At 45.0% G+C, this 17,276-nt stretch overlaps 2 protein-coding genes across 13 annotated transcripts in view; one reads left to right on the top strand and one right to left on the bottom strand.

The window, feature by feature from the left end:
* The window catches only part of LOC113574652 (coiled-coil domain-containing protein 148), a 43,071-nt gene extending 37,425 nt beyond the window's left edge, over positions 1-5,646 (bottom strand). The window contains exons 1-3 of one of the 3 annotated variants that reach the window (XM_081713456.1): positions 5,569-5,646; positions 3,938-4,003; positions 2,757-2,878 (exon numbers count right to left, since the gene is read on the bottom strand). In XM_081713456.1, the coding sequence (XP_081569582.1) occupies positions 2,757-2,878; positions 3,938-3,992 (177 nt within the window). In that variant the 5' untranslated portion in view covers positions 3,993-4,003; positions 5,569-5,646. Of the gene's footprint in view, positions 1-2,756; positions 2,879-3,937; positions 4,004-5,541 lie in introns of all 3 variants that reach the window. The other 2 variants (XM_027005723.3, XM_081713457.1) reach the window with 2 other exon arrangements.
* A 136-nt stretch (positions 5,647-5,782) lies between these two features.
* The window catches only part of LOC113590629 (plakophilin-4-like), a 69,934-nt gene continuing 58,440 nt past the window's right edge, over positions 5,783-17,276 (top strand). For 2 of the 10 annotated variants that reach the window (XM_081713446.1, XM_081713450.1), the window contains exon 1: positions 15,691-16,312. In XM_081713446.1, coding sequence (XP_081569572.1) covers positions 16,066-16,312 — 247 coding nt within the window. In that variant the 5' untranslated portion in view covers positions 15,691-16,065. Of the gene's footprint in view, positions 5,936-6,261; positions 6,357-14,905; positions 15,125-15,674; positions 16,313-17,276 lie in introns of those variants that run through there. The other 8 variants (XM_035523771.2, XM_081713453.1, XM_081713452.1 and 5 more) reach the window with 8 other exon arrangements.

Consider the following 17,276-nt stretch of genomic DNA (forward strand, 5'->3'; position numbering starts at 1 on the left):
GTGCCACTGAGCCACAGGCATTCAAGCAGAGCTAATTACAGACAGCCTCACCATCCAGCTCCGTGCTTCTAGCTTTAGACTGAAGGAATTAGGGCTCTAGCACACGCACACACACTTAAAGTATCTCTCCAGTCACAAAATCAAAACAAGCACAGACAAGATATTTCTAATTAATCTGCAGTTGTAATTTTCGCGTGAAACAACCCAGGACACAGGGTCATGACTGTGTTTTGTTCTTCGGTGTGCACAGTGACTGGACACCGCCTCCCCTTGTCTCATAAAGAAGTGAGTTTACTGAGGTTACTGACTCAAATAATTGTACATATCTCCGTTCTGCAGGCTCCCAAATAGAGTGTGTGGGAGCAGCTTGTGGGAAAGCGTGGGCTGGGCCAATGAGCCAGCCTAGCAGCTGGCAAAATCCCAAAGCTTAATTTACATGAGACATACATATTCAACAGCTTCATTTAAATGCATTTAACTGATGTCATTAGATGAATGTATGTTTAAAATTGAGAGTTTGTTATGAGCAAGAGTAACTATACACAATGCACAAACACTAGTAAAACTTTCACATTTTTTAGGTAACAATTTTTCTCCCAGTTTCCTCATCTCAGCCAGTTTCCAATGAAGCAGGTTTTTCTACCCACCAGCAGTAGTAGACCACTGCCCTGATGCTAAGCCCACCCACAAATCCTTACTCGTCCAACGGTTATGCATCATTCTAAAGAATTCTGGCTGATCTCCAATCGACATTGACATTTAGAGAGCCTGAGCCACAGACTTCCATTGAACCTGTTTAAAGTGTTTTCTTCAAGCATAATAAACAAACACATTGTGAGGATGAGGTGAAATTTACAGCCTTACAACCAAGTATATATTCTCTAGACACTTTATGATGTAAATCTATACCTGTAGTATCAGACTTCTAGTCAATAGTAATCTTGCATTTTTGGCTTCACTGTGGTACATAGAAGTCAGATAACTGACTGTATAGGACAGTTTGCTTTTACATTTGTTTTTAATATACAATTTTTTAAGGCATTTGTAAATATGGTTAGTGCTTCTTCCTAAGCATGGACTGTATGAGCAATTTTAAGGGAGAACAGACATTTATTGATTTCATATACCTCTGGGTTTGTTTTCATTTCTTGCTTGTCTACCTAACTCTTCTCCTGAGGCAGAAACATATAAGCTGCTTTTGCTTTACAAATATATTCCTTATGGTTTGCATATGTATGTGCATTTATGTACACACATGCAGAATATTACCAGAGAGGAACTGTGTAAAAAGTAGACTTGTCATATTTAAGCAGACCTAAAAATTACTATTGGTAACTTGCTCTTGGTTTCTGTCTCCATGCAGTTTCCGCATGTTTGTCAAAAGCCAAGAGAATTAACACTATGAGAGAAGCCCCTAACAGATCCACCCACCCTTCCTAGTATAACACACACACTCACACACACACGCACAAACACACACAGGCACACACAGGCGTACACACACACACACACACACATGTGCATGCAAGCACAGCCAGAAAACTCTTCATTGCCAGTGAATTAGCAGCATTGAGCTGAGAATATTATCAGGACTCTTCTTGTAATGAAAACAAGCACAGACCTTGAGTCTCCCTCTTTCTCCCTCCCTCTCTCTGACGCATGCTGAGATTAGGCCACGCCCCCATCTGTGCATTCTCCCAGCTGTTGCCTGCTTTGCCCGTGCGCAGGGAAAGCCTGGCCGTCTCTGCGCTCACCGTTATCGGGCCACGGCAGGGGGCTGCGTCTGGCCTGGCTGTGGCTAAAGCATAACGAGCCTGCAGAACACTGCCACTTCACTTTACCAATTAAGTCACAGCAGTGTCCACGAGCTCAGGCTCCTGCTTGCTCGGGGTTAACTCCACAAAGAAATACAGGCAAGGGGAATGAGAGAGGAAGAGATTGCAAATAGCTGCAAAAAGATCTTCAAATACAAACTTCAAATAGATCCTCATCTTTTCATATTTAAATAGACATAATCTTTTTTTTTTTCTTTAGATTTTTGGATTTTGAGACTGAAACCCAATGATTTATGTAAGAGCAGCTATTATTATAACACTAATTTGCGTTTCTTTGATCTTTGTGTAGAGGCGAGGACAATACGCAGCTCTGTGAATGTGTATAAGTGCATGAAGATGTGTCCATGGGCGTTTGTGTAGAAGTGCGTGTGTTTCTGGGTGTTTGCATTAAATCTCAGAAGGTTAATTCAGTCCCACAATGCATAATCTGCACCCACTGAGAAAGATTTTCATATTATTCACTGATCTGCACCAAACACCTTGAATGCTTTAGTGAAACCCTTTTCCATGCAGCTGTATTGTGATTTAGGTGCAAAGCAAAAACTTGAATATGTCTAGTCGCAGTACATTAACTTTCTTTACATCCTAAAATTTTCATAAACGATCAAAACATATCAACAACTAGTGCACCATTCAATTTCAATTAAAGTCTCAGGGACTTCACCAGACTAGCATGTCCCATGCATATTTGAATATTCACTGGTGCAATTCAGAGTGATATTGCCTATCACTTATGGATTTTGATAGCAAGCAAACAGAAACATTATCAAGCCATTGTATTCACACAATAAACTGCTCATTAATGTAAAACAAACACATACTAACTTATGGTCCAGTCTATTTACTGCATGAACCTTTGGATATGACTTTAATCCTTTAATCCCTGCAAACTGTGGCTGAATGAAATGACGGACCTCCTACCTTGCACTGAGCATGTTCAGAGGAGAGTCTCTTGGCCTGCACCATGGCATGGAGTTCCTCGTACACTACAGGCTTGTATTTGGGAAGCCCCAGTCCGTTCTTCGCCCTCTGGGTCAGCTTCTCTGCAGCGAGCAGATGGAGAGGGTGCACATAACACACACAGGGCCACGGGCAAACCTGTAAGGCTTTCCAGCGGCCTGCTAGTCTCGGCTGTCTCAGCCTTCGCTTTCGGAAGGCGGTTGAGTCTTAGGACCACATCAGCTCCAGAGTGGAACTGCTTTGAATGACATCTGTGCTTGAACATTCCAAAAAGTCCATCCAACCTATTGCTTTGCATCACAGGTGGCACCATTACCTAACACATTACAACCGGGCGATCTGCCCAAAACCAATCAGCTTTCACTATGCTTAATGCCAGGTCAAGCTTGCTTTGTTCCCAGGTCTGCTGAACACCTCACTGTTACCATGCAACAGCTATTGCCAGGTGTTCCTCTTTGTGCTTCAGCCCTGAAATACAGGGTCACCAACCACACCATGCAGTATGCACCATACGTGCTTTAAAGTGCACACTGCAGAGTGGAAAGGAACAACACAGACAGGTCGTAATGAGACAGTGTTATTATCACCCTTCTTTTAACAGCTCCCCTCTTCTGTGATAGAGTGCAAAGCAAAGAGCAAAATCTACTCATTAATTTGTGTATTATGAGCTAATTACTAGAAGAAAAAAATATAAATGAACTACGACTGGCCAATACAACCTACAGAGTACAGTACAGAAATCTACTGGACACTGCAGACAGACTTCTGGAACTCTTTGGGTGAAAAAGATCAAATCTGTAGGAATCTACAGAGGATACCAGACAAATAGACTAGAACCTACACGAGAAAATAAATGGTTGTTGGGAGGAATAGCAACAAGCTGTTTAATAAAGTCAAGAGTAAATGGTGGAGATTCACTGTATCATCCAGCAGCTCCTCATACAGATATGCGTTCCACTCTGTGTTACCCCTGACAACGGTAGAATAATTACGCCATTTTCAAATTGCTTCATGCAGCAACTTAGTGCACTCCAGAGCGACCGTGGCCCAATCTTGAAATCGCCTGCACACAAATATCATCTTTCCGGCCGCAAAGGGATTTAATTGTGGTGCAAGTGTTAAAGTCCAGGGCCTGGCCTTACCTGCATCCTCAGCCCGGCGAGTCGCCAGGAAGGCGCGCAGGTCCCGCCCACTCATCTCTCACTCATCTGCAGGCAGTTAACGAGGAAAAGCACTGACACAGGAACGCTGCTTCAAGTCAGGCAAAGTATTGTATGTGCTTATAGACTACAGAAGCAACACACTGCACGTGACAGGTAAATTAAAGCAGTATGGTGAGCCGTCAAAGGCTGAGGGCGGGAGGTCAGAGTAACACCCCACAACCATTTTTTTAAATCTTTCCAGCTGTCATATTCATCTATTTTCATGGGATTAAAATTTACATTGAAAAATTTAATGGGGAATCTGGTATCTACTCATTCCATACAAGCAGTTTTTTTTTTTCCATTTCCAACTAAAATCAGCAGTGGGATTACAGAAATTCCCTCTGCCTCCAAAGAAGATGTGACAGGTGGGATTTTTTTTTAAGATTTAAATAATGCACCACCTCTTCAATCCATGATTTGGTACCTCTTGATATACACAGGTAATGCAAAATACAAGTAATGGCTGCACTACTAAAAAAAATGTATATTTTAGATTGTTGCAACAATTTTGTGAGATATTTCTATTATATATTTTATTTATTTTTTTAGTATGAATGTAATACAGAGACATCTAATTTTCCTCTAAACACACTGGCAAGTAACAAGCTGATGTGTAAGCCAGTCAAAAAACAGACATTAGGTGTTTACTAACATGGAAATCAATTTGACTTGGAGAACTAGCTCTGGGGGGAGTCAGCAGGGACACTAATGAATTCATTTGCTACATTTGATTATCACTGAGTTCATGGTGGCATCTCCCTCTGCCTTTCTGTCTGTCGCTCTTCACATTGTACTGAGTTAATGATTTCATATAGATGCATAAATATCTCTCGCTCGCTCACTCTCTCTTTCTCTCTCTCTCTCTCTCTCGCTCTCTCTCTCTGTGTGTGTGTGTGTGTGGTTAAGAGCTAATAATATTCTCTGTGAGTCATAACATATGTCAAACATGCATAGAGCAGCAAGTAATTGCTCATTCTGTAAATTCTGCATTACGTTACGCAGAGTAACAAACAGAATGGTGCCAACTGCTCTCAAACACAATTTAGTGACTGGTCGTGAAAGGAATTAAAATAGCATTGCTGTATGGTACGAGCTGAACATGTGTTAGGCTACTTCTTCAGAGTACTGCTATAAGGATTTAGAAAACTAGAATCTCTGTCTTATTAATCAGCAGATACAAGTAGATTAGTGATTCCCAATTAAATACTGAATGCAATATTTGCATTTGTGCAACTTTGGCTAGTTCTTTATGCAGCGTTAACGTTACAGCCAACGGTGCACTACATGCAACCACATTAATGTAATGACTGAAAGTGTGGAGATAATAAAGCTAAGGACTGGCAGTTCGTGTAAGTATTACATTATCAACAGTATCCAGTAAACTCTAAACTCCCACAAATCTGACAAAATACGAACTTTTTGTATCACGTTATTTTATTTGCTTGATTAATATATAAGAAAGATGTGAATTTAATTTCAATGCTATTTATTTAGCTATGCTACATGCCTAAACATCTCACAAAGTGCATTAACAACTATACCTGGGATTGTAAAAATACTTCGTTTACCTTTGCTTTCCTTGTTTCAGGCGCCGTTCGTGTACAAAATGTAACCAAGGAGACTGTCGTTCATTTCCCATTGGTCAATTTCACGGTGGTTCTGTCCAATTAGACGTGGGCTGGACTGTCCTCGCTCCAATGAGGGCGGGCGCTGGCAAAGCGGAGCGAGTTGACGTCATGGCCACTCGCATTGCTCCGGAGTGGGAGCGGGGAGGGAAGGTCTGTGTCCCCGAGTGTGGAGACGAGTTTGGACACAGTGTGTCTACGCGGCTAAAGCGGGATTCGGCTTTAACAGCCTGTTTACCGGTGTTTCCGTGTGTTCCAATGGGGTTCCGCGACGCAAAACGTCGACTAGATTAAAAGTGTCCTCCAAAAGGTATGAAGTAGCGTACTTTAAACCTTCAAACCCGCGAAAACTGGCTATGTGTGTACGCGATCGCGGCTGTGGTCGTTTTATGCAAAGACGTCTGGAGGCTGCTAAGAGGTGTTTTTATCCACTTGGAAAAACACTTCCACTTTATTCGTAAGAAGGCATCAGAGTCGAGAAGATCTTTAGAACTACTTCGCCTTTCTCTTTCTCTTCTGGGAAAGACCGCGCGCACACACACACACACACCTTTCGAGAACACGGGAGTCTCGGAAGTGCGCCGTGTAGGACTCGGTCGTTCCGCTAACGTTACTTCTCGAAGTTGCGCTGCCCGCGATAGTTACTTCGCGTCGCCGGTTCGTGCCAAACCTGCCCTCCTCCTCGGATTAATTGGGGGGTTAAAACACGGTCCAAGCGAATTCAGAACCAGGTGAGCTGCGTACCGGAATGTAGGGAATGCGAAGTGGCCAAAGGCCGGAGTTTGCTGCTCTTTTTAGTCTGTTTACCGAAGGCTGTCGTACTGGATCGTTCTCATGTCATAGAGATGCAGTTCCTCTAAAAATTCTTAACGAGTGTTTAAGGACTGTTAGTTACATATAAACGCACATTAAGATGGAACAGAATATTTGTGCAAAATACAGATGCTAAAAGAAATGTCCGTTTACTTCTAAGGACATAACGGATAAGCTATAGGGCATCGGGTTCTCGAATGCTGGGCTGAGGATGTCATGCGGATAGTTGTCTTCTAGCTGTCTGTTCCGGTCTAACCGTTCAAATCTCCTTATCCACTTAATTTGCGTCACGCCGCTGTTCTCACGTTTACTCAGCCGGGATCCTCGGAAATTAAGGTAGCGCATGTTTGAACAGATTGGGACGCAGAAAAAGGGCAAGGCGTTTCGGCGGGAGGCTGAAACATCATCACATCGTTATTATTACTTGCAGGCAACCCCTCCACACCTCCCCAACGCACACATATACACGAGATCAAAGCGCTTTCCTTCAGTCTCCCATAACTTCTTAGAAGCTGTTTCCAAGTGTGTAGGAATGTTAAATGGAACAATGTAACGCAACTATGCGTGCGGTTCAGCTGCCCCCTTTTCCAGCACACCAGACTATTTTCGCGAAGCAATTGATGAATATCTTATGCCCTGAAGTACTGATGCGTTACAGTTGCAAAAGCGTGGAACTGTACAGGACTGTGCCTCTCCAGTGACCAGGCATTAAGATGTCCACTACAGCCAAATTCACACCTTGTAACAAGATGTTCTTGCTCCTTGGTGCTTTCTTACTCTGAGAATGAGGAACGGTTGTTCATGTGACTTGGCTGGGATGCAGATCCAGTTACGTAATCTTTCTGTTCAATATGGACATGAAGCCGGGTAGGAGAAAGGTGCTGCTCGTTGGTGCGGTCTGGGACGTTCCACGCACCTGCTGATGTTCGGAAGGAAGGAAGGTCTGCCTGCTGGCAAAGTGGATGCAGATTAGCCCTCCCTTTCACTTTTCCAACTATCAGTTTATCTTTGTAGCTCTGAAGCAATGATCTGCACATCAGGAAGTTATGTCCTAGATTGTGTTTGTTTTGCTGATCGTTGTTGAAAAGCTCTCTCTACACACGTTTTTGTTCTTGCTGCATTTCCTGTGCTGCAGTGTTCCAGGTTCCCATGAGATTACTGTGAAAATCCCCTACAGTTTAGACAGCACAGATAAAATGAGGTGAATTTACATATTTATCTCAGAATGAACTCACCAGTAGTTTTGTACCTGTGCTGATGTTATGCTTTGGGCTGGAACTGTTGGAAACTGCTACATTGGCAGCTGTGCTGTTACATGTTTTTGGTTAAAAAGAAAAGTTAGGCGCGCCTTTTGTTTTCGTTTAAGGTTCTGGTTAATAGCTGTGTGAAGATCTGATGAGCCGCAATAAACAAATCCCTCTAATGATGACTCACCTTTGGGCTTTCAGTACCTGGCAGGTGGCCATGTTTTCTATGCAAATGGCTCCACTTGGTGAGGGTCCAAAACTAGACAATATATAGGAAGGCATTCACCATTCTACCTTGAAATGTGATTTCACTGCTTACTGCCTGTGTTTATGGCAAGGGTTGGATATTTAGCTTTTGTTATTGTAGTAAAATGACTGGAGTTGTCATCAGTGACCATACTGTGCATGCTGACACACGTGGATGTAAATCAAAGAGCCTCTGGGCGTTTTCTGCTGCACATGGGCTGTGCCATTAACTCTATGCTGCTGCTGTCTGTGGGCTGGAGTTATGGAAGGCTCTTTCTCTGTGAGACTGCATATCATCATTCTTTGTCGTTTTTAGACAGCTGAGGTCATGTCCACAACACAAATCATCTCCCTGTGCGACAGCCAAAAACGACAGTTATTTATACCCATTTCCTCATTATTACACAGATGGATGTAATTAGTTTGATAAACCGCACATTGTCATCAGAATATCTAGTTTGAAGCAGTGGGTGTTGAATTGTTTAAATTCTGATACTTTCAAGGTCTATTGCAGATGATTTTCTGTGTGTGTGTGGGGGGGTGGCTTGGGTTTGTCTCTGAGAAGTTATTGTGTGTATTAAAACCATGTACCTCCCAACAACTGACTTGTGTTACAGGAATTCATGTAAACAGACATTTAAACTGTCACATTTCTCTTGACACACTGTAACAAAAGGCAGGTAAAACAATTTGAGGCAAAAACCTCTTTGTAGGTTTTGTTTTGCAGATTGGACTATTCTCAACCATTTTCTGTGATGGTGCAGGTTCACGTGGACACTGAAATGGAGTGACTATGCGTGTAATGTGATGAATTGTATTTCTCAAGTGTACTGCTCTCCTATTGTTAAGTTTTTAGATTTGTGTTGGAGAAAACAAATGAATACACTCCCTCTTGTCTGTCATGCTATTGTTAGCACAACTTTTTTCTTTCTAAATAAAGCTGCGCATTGTTTCTTGAATAAAAGCGCAAGTGCTTTAATTCGTGACGGGTTTTGAATCCAGCAGAAGCATGACGTGCATTTCAGTTTGTCTGTTTTGTCTGATCTGCAGTTGGAAGATTTGACATCAGTTGAGTAGGTTTCTGGTTTTTGGCATTTTTTCCCCCCACGAGTGCATTTTCTTGCAAACATCCCTTACCCCTGCCCATGCACGTCCATACAAACAAACTTCTTTGTGTGCTTTGGAAATTCCATGTCCCTATTTACAACATATACAGGGAAAGGAAATGCATACATACATGCATGCATACATGTAAGAAGCGATACAAGAAGCTCAAGAAATACCAAGGGCTGAAAGTAGAGCTAGAATAGATGTGGAAGCTGAAGGCAGCAGTGGTTCCTGTGGAGCACTAGGGGCTCTGACCCCACACTGGGAGACTGGCTCCAGCAGATCCAGGAACAGCATCCGAGACATCGTTTTAGAAGAGTACAGTCCTGGTAGCAGCTAAAATACTGCAGCGTAATCAACAGACCTTTGGTAGAGGACCCGAGCTTGAACGAAAAAGACCACAGAGGGAGGGCGAGTGGGGAATATACATATATATATATTATGCATGCTTGGTGTCAGATGTTTTCTTGGCCTTGAGCTTAGCCCACATCTGAGATAAGTGGTACTTTGTGTTATTTTGAAGGCTGAGACAGCACAGCAGTTGTTTAGGATGGGATCTGTTATTGTAGCTTTGAAACTGTCTGACTCACTTGTCCCAGTACCATATGCAGTATGTCATGTTTTTGTAAGCACAGATCTTGTTCCATTCCTTACCTCAGCAGATCTAATAGGAATATGTTCATCTTTACTTCTTGAGACCTGCTGTAGCCATTAACTATTAAATAATCAGTTCTAGACATTTTAGCAAATGTTTTTGTGGCCAAAAATGCCACTTCCTTCCCTTGCTTTTTGAATATCTCTACTTTCCCTCGTTTCCATTGGGCCTTTGTGTTACTTTCCACCCCACGCTTGGTTTGTGGGGCAAAAGGCTCTTCCCTGAGGCTAACCACAAGTCGTGGAGTGCAGAAATTCCTTGTGGGCTGTGCAATATATTCCATTTTTATCACTCGGTGGTTTTTCGGGGAAGGGATTCAGTCCTGGTGCAATAAAGTTGTACTTTTAGTTATGAAATAACTTTGCAGGAAAGATAAACCCCAAAGCCCGAAATGGTTCTCCCATTGGAGTGAGTTAACCAGTTCTGCAGTGTAATCAGCAGACAGAACCAGGGCTTCTGTCCTTCACTCTTGGGCCTCGTCCAAAGGCCTACACAGTTCACCACTGAAGTTTACTGCATCCCAGCTTTTGGCTTTAGGATTTCAATTTCGCCCATAGTGAAAGTGTACTTCGTCCAGTTTAAACATGCCCATGTTTCTGGCTGGGTAATGAGGATTCAGATGTGTTCAGAAGTCAGTTTGTTGACACAGGCCTTTGAAGGCACTATTTTCGAGTGAGGCCGCTCACTGGTCTGACCTTGGGTGCGTTCTTTGGTCAGCTCTTGGATGGCAGGGTGCAGGTAGGCAGACAACGCTATCAGCACTTTGGGAGATTAGAGTCACAGAAGAGTGGTGTCCAGCGTTGCGGTCCTTCCCAGGGACCAACACCCGTAACGAGCGAAGCTCAGTGCAGTCGCTGCCAGGGCTCTAGCAACAACAGCACTACAACAAAACAAAACCACAAAATAGTATGAGTTCTTTGTTATAGAACATGAGTAACTTCAAACCCACCGCTATAGGCTTTGGCTTCCCTAGCAGTGGAGTCTTAGGTGGTGTGCATGGCAACTTCGTAAATATTTCAGCTGGTCTGGCTTGGGGCTGCTCTCTCTCTCTAGAAGGGAGGCTAAAAAAGCCACAGGGGGTGACTCTGTCTTGCTGTGCTTGTCTGATAATGACGGATCCTCTGCTTGGGCGAAGAACCCGGCATGGTGAGGGGGTTGGGTTTTATGAGCGATGCCGCACGTATCAGCTTTTCAGCGGCAGTTGCTTCTTGCTGTCCGAGAATGAGCGGCCTTGAAAGATCCTAGATCATCACTCAATGCCTTCGTCATGGTGTTCCTGCTTGCTTTGTTTGTTTCTACCATGTGATGTGCTGTTTAAAAGTGAGCAGTGTGAAATTTCGTGTCCATTTGATTTCTGCATGGTCACCACATTTAGCTCTGCTTGTTCCTGTTCAATTCCTCACATCTCCATGCTGAAATTCCACAGAGCATGAGAGATGTCGCTCAGCCTCTCAAAGGACACACACAGATTCCATCTGTGCCTCTTTGTATTATGAAGTCAAGAAGTTTAAAAACCCACGAGTCCTTGTTTGCTGAGCCCGCTCCTCAGTTGTCAAATTGTGCTGTATTCATTGTGTGTGCTTAAACTGGCCACGTAGTCTCGGTGTGTGCGGTTAGTTTCATGCTGACATCTGCCCCTTCTTCAGGTGTAATTGCATCTCTTTTTCAGTAGTTATTCAGCTTTAATACAACTTGGCCTGCATTTTTGGTGAGACGATCCATGTCTTTGGACGTCGTCCACTTTACACTAATAATGGGTGAAGAAGGAAGTGTAAGTAGAGCGAAGTGCGTTGCTGTCTGGCTACAGAGCAAGTCCTCGCATAACCTCGGTTTGCTCCCTTTGTGTAGTGGGAGATAAACACAGCAGTGGTTGTACTACCAGCACTAATCTGACATTAGCCTGGACTCCACTTTAACCTCCGCTCCGCTTGTCTCGTAGAAGGTCCACAGCCGTGACAAGCTCGTAATTCTACCTTCCACTTTTACCTTTTACCGACTTTCTGTCTTCCTCTTGGGCTACCGATAAGCAAAGTCTCTCCAGTTAGATCTGACAATTGCTCTCCACTCTGCATTCCCTCACACTCACTGATAAAAAGGTACGATGCATCCTCCTTAAGAAGATGGATAGCATGGCATACCTGTGATATGCCAGTTAGCCTAAATGTATATCGTCTTGAATGGGAGTATAAGTTCAAATATAGTTAATGCTATCATTCATGCCTGAGCCTTCCTGTATTTTTTAAAAATATTAATTAATTTATTTATTTTTGCATTTTCCGTGTGCTTTGGAGGCATTAGCCAATGCCCGCATACTTCTTTAATGATCTGATATTTGGACTGCATCATCCTTCAGGCATATCTGGAGTAGGTCAGTAGCATTTGCCTTCTACTGCCATCATCCATTGCAGAGTCTCTTTCATTCTGTTTGAGTGCCCTCTGCCATCATCGTCCCATTTGAAAGGGAGGTGGCGGGTGTCAGAGTAGCTGCGTGCTTTGACCAAAAAATCAAACCCACCATATCAGGAGTGTGATGATGGAGTATAGAGTGCCCTGGGCAGAAAGCGCTCATCCTGTGGGTTCAGTGAAAATTCACCCAGACACTTTTAAACAGACCCTCTGCTTTCTTCATCTGGACAGAGTAAATCATAGAGTCTAGCTGGGATTGGGCCGGGATTTCTGTGCTTTCTCTTCAACTGGTCGACCTCCGTATAGGTTCTGAGTGATGTGTTCATCTAGCCTGGCACTGAGCACACTCCACACACTGGCTCTGATAGCAGCATCGCCCCGTCCCTCCGCCCCGTGTACGCCTCCGGCTCCCAGTGTGCCTTCTAGTGTGCAAGGCCCTAGGTCACCCATTTAGTCCCAGTTCCAAAAGTTTGCCCCTCTCGTATTGTTGGTGTGTTTGCCAAATTTAACCCAAGCTAAGGATTAGACACTTACGTTTTGGGTAGGTATTAGAATAGGATGATGTCGTTTATTAACTGTCAGCTAGTCTAACACTGCCACGCTGAAACGTTTGATGGGATCATCTGGGCAGCTATCATGGCGTGTGTGGGTGTGGGTGTGTGTGGGTGTGGGTGGGGTCAGAGGAGCCTGAGCCAGCAGTTTGCTGTGTTAGCGGCTCTCCAGATAGCACAGAGGGTTTGGAGAGCTACAGTTTTCAGCTGAAACTCAACCTCTTGCGTCCCGCTCCAGTGCCATTTGAGCGAAAAGCCGCCATTTGTTTACGTTTGATTTATTTTCACGAAGCCCTCCAAGGCATGCTTTAATGAAAGGGTAATCTGTTTATCTAACTCGAGAGGATTGGGTATCAAAAGATCTTCTCTCCCCATTTTTACATGATTTAATCTTTTTCTTGCAAGTTACTGGGGCTGCATTGACTCACTCTGGCTTCTGGGAGTCACTGACTGCAAGTCCACATGCCTGTGCTTGTACCTGAAAAAATACATACATTTGAAATCGGCATTATATGCACTACTGAGTTTCGGGGAATGTTCTAGATTTATTGCGTTGTGAGCTTAACATGTTCTAACTTTAGTTGAAGTAGTCTGTCTCTACTCTGCCAAATGTAAGTAATTGCGTCTTAACACCAAGCTTTAAGGTCCAGAACTGCAGTGTGGCTTGTCTGCTTACTGAATTTGGCAGAGTAGAGACAGACTGTAAGATGGGCAGCATTTGAGAGGTTTAGAAGGATGAGAAATCCAACGATGGAGATCTCCTGAAATAAGTAGCTTGTGTTTTGACATCCAGACTGGAAGTTAAGATTAGAGTCAACTGTCTACTCCAGTGCAAGCCTTTGATGGAGATAAAGGGGAAATGGGTATATATGACTGTGCCTTTCGGTGTCGTAGTAGTATTTATCTGATTTCAGTACTGATTTTCTGCAGCCCAGCCTCAATCTGCGTGCCCGTGTGTGCCCGATGCGCAGCCAGAGCTATGCAGTGTTGTGCTCAGCATGCGCTCACCTGGTCAGAGTGGAGACGTGTTTGGGAGTGCCAGTAGCATTTGGGAAATGGTGCTATTTTGAGTTAAATTGTGCTAATAAGGGGTTTGTGTGTGTGTGTGTGTGTACGTGGGTGTGTGTGGGTGGTTTAGTATGTATACATCGCTTTTGAATATTTAGATTTGAATGGGCTGCTGTTTGTTTATTATAAAGGTACCTAAGACTGCTGTTAAACCTCATAAGTGTGTGTGAGAGAACTGGGCTCCTCTCCATAGAGGAGCAGCCACAGTGGCCCAGCCTTGATCCCTTGTACTTAATGAACCCTGTTCCTGCAATGAGCTCGCCACTGGATAGCTGCTGTTGCGCGGTGGCGCTCTCATACACACACGCACACCTGCTCCAGTCCAGAAGTAAAAAGTCATGCAACAGTGGCAGCTTTTCTGAACTCTAACACATTGGATTTGAAATGAAAACAGAGCCTGTCATCTTAAAGTGCAGAATGTCACCTATTATATCAGGGTATTTGCATCTATATTTGGTGAGCCTTGTAAGAATATACATATAGTCCACCAACACCAGCACTTTTGCAATATTTCACCATCCAAAACACACAGTGAACTTAAGAACCATTCTTTTATCCTGCTGATAGTAGTTCAGTTGCACTGAAGGGTGCTTTTTTTTTCCCCTTAGATTTTTACAAATGAGATTTGGCTGGTTACCCATGGAGTTATTTCAGGCTGTTTCTCAGCTCAGACTGGGAGGTGGAGGATGACAGAAACATCAACTGCTGTGCGCTCCACCTGCTTCGCCCTCCTCTGTGTCCTTTTTACCCCCACCCTTCTGACTTTCCCTCGATCTCTCCCCCTCTGTCATTCCCGCTCTCTGTCAGCTCCAGTGTTTATCCACAGAGACCGGCTGACGTCTGCCGCGGTGTCTGGTCTCCCTGCGGCGTGATGACAGATGCGTCGCCGTGGCGACTATGCCGTCCACCTCTCAGCCCCTCCCTAATGTTTGGCAGGGGAGGAGATCTGTTCCACCCACTGGTGGCTGCATTCACTACCAAGTTTGCTTAGTCCTGTGTCACTACAGGTGCCTGGATACTTGCAACTTTACTATTGTCATACATGTGAAGTCTTACAGTGTGTATCATGTATGTACGGACACACACACACACACACACACACACAGTTTAATACACCATTTACCTCATCTTCAAATCAGGTGTGATGAACTAGTGGCTTATGCAGCAGGTAAATGGCTTGCACACAGCCCCTCCCTGTGTTCTTCCAGCGAGACACAGTGAGCGAGATGGAGATGCGCTGAGCTGGCGCTGTGATTCGCTGGGAGCCGGCCAACTGCACAGTGCTGCTCCGGCAGGTCCAGGATTGGGGCGCTGTCGGAGCACAGAGAGAGAAGGCAGCGTTGCGCCCGGGCCCCCGGTGCCCCTGACGGGCAGGCCGTGAGACGCAGCGGAGCTCAAACAGATCAGTGAGTTTTAAAAAGCACCGTACAGGCGCAAACGTGTTCGGCATTCCAGCTTATCAGATTCTGCCATCACAGCTCATGTAAGCAAAGAAAGGTGCTTCGGAAAATATGGTCACCTTGTGACGGTAGTGCTTCGAACCAAAGCTGGTGTGTCTCTTGGTATTGCTGCCAGTGTCTGTTTAGTCCTGGAGATCAGGCATGATCCCAGCTCTGCTGAGGTGTCTAGTGTGTACCTACCACCAGGGTATCTCCACCCAGGCACTCACCCAAACCTCAGGTTTGACTGACTGGTTGAGGAGGAGAGCTCGTTAGAGGAATGAGGCAATAGTCCTGCCATCATTAGTGAATCCAGGGCTGCAGGTTTGGACCTTGTTCCTGCAGACCAGGGGCCTCTTGTCTGCTGTTGTTTTCTGCATTCTGTTTCTGGATTCTGTTTCGTGGTCTTTGTGTGAATGATCTAATTATCAGCAGCATGTGAAGATCTTTATCTGCGTTACAGCTTGGGCCCGATGAGGTGTTTGCCTGTGGTCGTTTTCTGCTTTTGTGGTTTCCATAATGAATCCTTTACACGGCGTGCGTCAGAGCGGATGTTGCCCTGCTCCCTCGCCCCATGGGTGAGCTGTGAAGCCCTTGGCAGGCTGGGCGAGTTGTATTGAACTGGGGAGAGCAGCGGGCTGTGAGGTGCAGGGGGCCACGGGGTCGGCGGCGCTGATCTGAAGTGAGCCATGTGTGGGCAGACAACCATCCGCACCTCCTGCCTGCTGGGGCGCGGCTGCCTTGTGCAACCGCGAGATTAAATCACCCTGCTGCATCCAGGTTTATTGCTTAATACTGGTGATTACTGACTTGGTGTCTGACCTTCTGAAGGAGCACCTTGTTGACGAAGGGCGCGTCTGGCCTCGTCAGGAGAGGAAGTGTGTGGGCTGCACTTGTTCAGGTCGGGTATGAGTCCACTTCCTCCAGCGTCAGCACAGCCCTTCCCATGTGCCCGGCTCTTAAACGGGACACAGGCTCCAGGTGCATGTATTCCACTTCCCCTCATGATGGTTCAGGCTCCTGCTGACGGTTTCGTCCTGTTCCAACGCCCGCTGCTCCTCCGGGGAGGGGTGAAGGAGAGCGGCCGCTTCCTCCGCTCGCCTCTCATCGCATCCCTGCTCTTGTGGAAGCTGCCCCCCGCCGTGTTCCCTGGAGGTAGGTGCTCGGATTTGTAGGCTTGGTGTTGGTCCGTTGGAGGGGTCAAGTTCATCAGGTCTGGGCCTGAGCTCCTGCATTTGCTCCGTTTGAAGAATGTTTGGGTTTTTTTGTAAGGTGGTTGAAGTGTGCGCGTGTGTATGTTTGTGTGTGTGGGGAAGGTTCTGTGCTAAGCTTCTAGAACTGTTAAGCCTGGGAAATGTTCCAGATCTGAGTGTGTCAAATAACAAAGTAAAAAAAACATTTTTGGCTGGAGTTTTCTCTCCTGTTCTTTCCGTTTTTGCTTCTCCCTTGTATAAAGGCAAACGTTTGCAAAAGCTAATTACAGTGCTTAGAATTCTCTGTTGTCAGTTGCATATTTCAGACCAAGACCAACGCGCAGACATTTGCTAACAGCTCACTCAGTCGCCTGCTCTTCAGTCAACGGGTGTGCGAGGTTTTTTTTTTTTTCTTTTTTGAAAGGTGGGATTTAGAATTGCGTGCAGTCGTTAAGCAGCGCTGGGCTTCACTGGATTCGCTTTAGAGTCTGCACCTCTGCTGGATGCTTTTCAGCTTGCGGATCAAACGCCTTAATGACCAGCTTGGAATAATTAGACGTGTGTGTGTGTGTGTGTGTGTGTGTGTGCGTGTGAGGGCGCACGCAGAGTGTTGCCCCCCAAAAATATTATTCCAAGCACCGTTTCCCAGGTGCAGTTTGATATTTTTTAGTTTGCACGTCAGTCATTTTAAAGCTGCTTGTTTCCAGGCATCTGTGCTGGACAGAAGTGCAGTATTGATCGTGCTCAGTGAAGGCTGAAAAGGCAACTGCGAATCACAGATATCACTTCTGTGCCGCAAAGTCGATACGGTATACAAGAAACAATTAAGCCCAGTAACTATTTGAGGAGTTAAATTTTGTTTGTTTGTTTGTTTTGTCGAGCAAATTCGACAATGTCCGCGCATTCCTCTGCCTCCCAACCGAGTG

This window comes from Electrophorus electricus, chromosome 4, assembly GCF_041902795.1.
Source record: "Electrophorus electricus isolate QZ-2024a chromosome 4, ASM4190279v1, whole genome shotgun sequence".
Lineage (NCBI taxonomy): Eukaryota > Metazoa > Chordata > Actinopteri > Gymnotiformes > Gymnotidae > Electrophorus > Electrophorus electricus.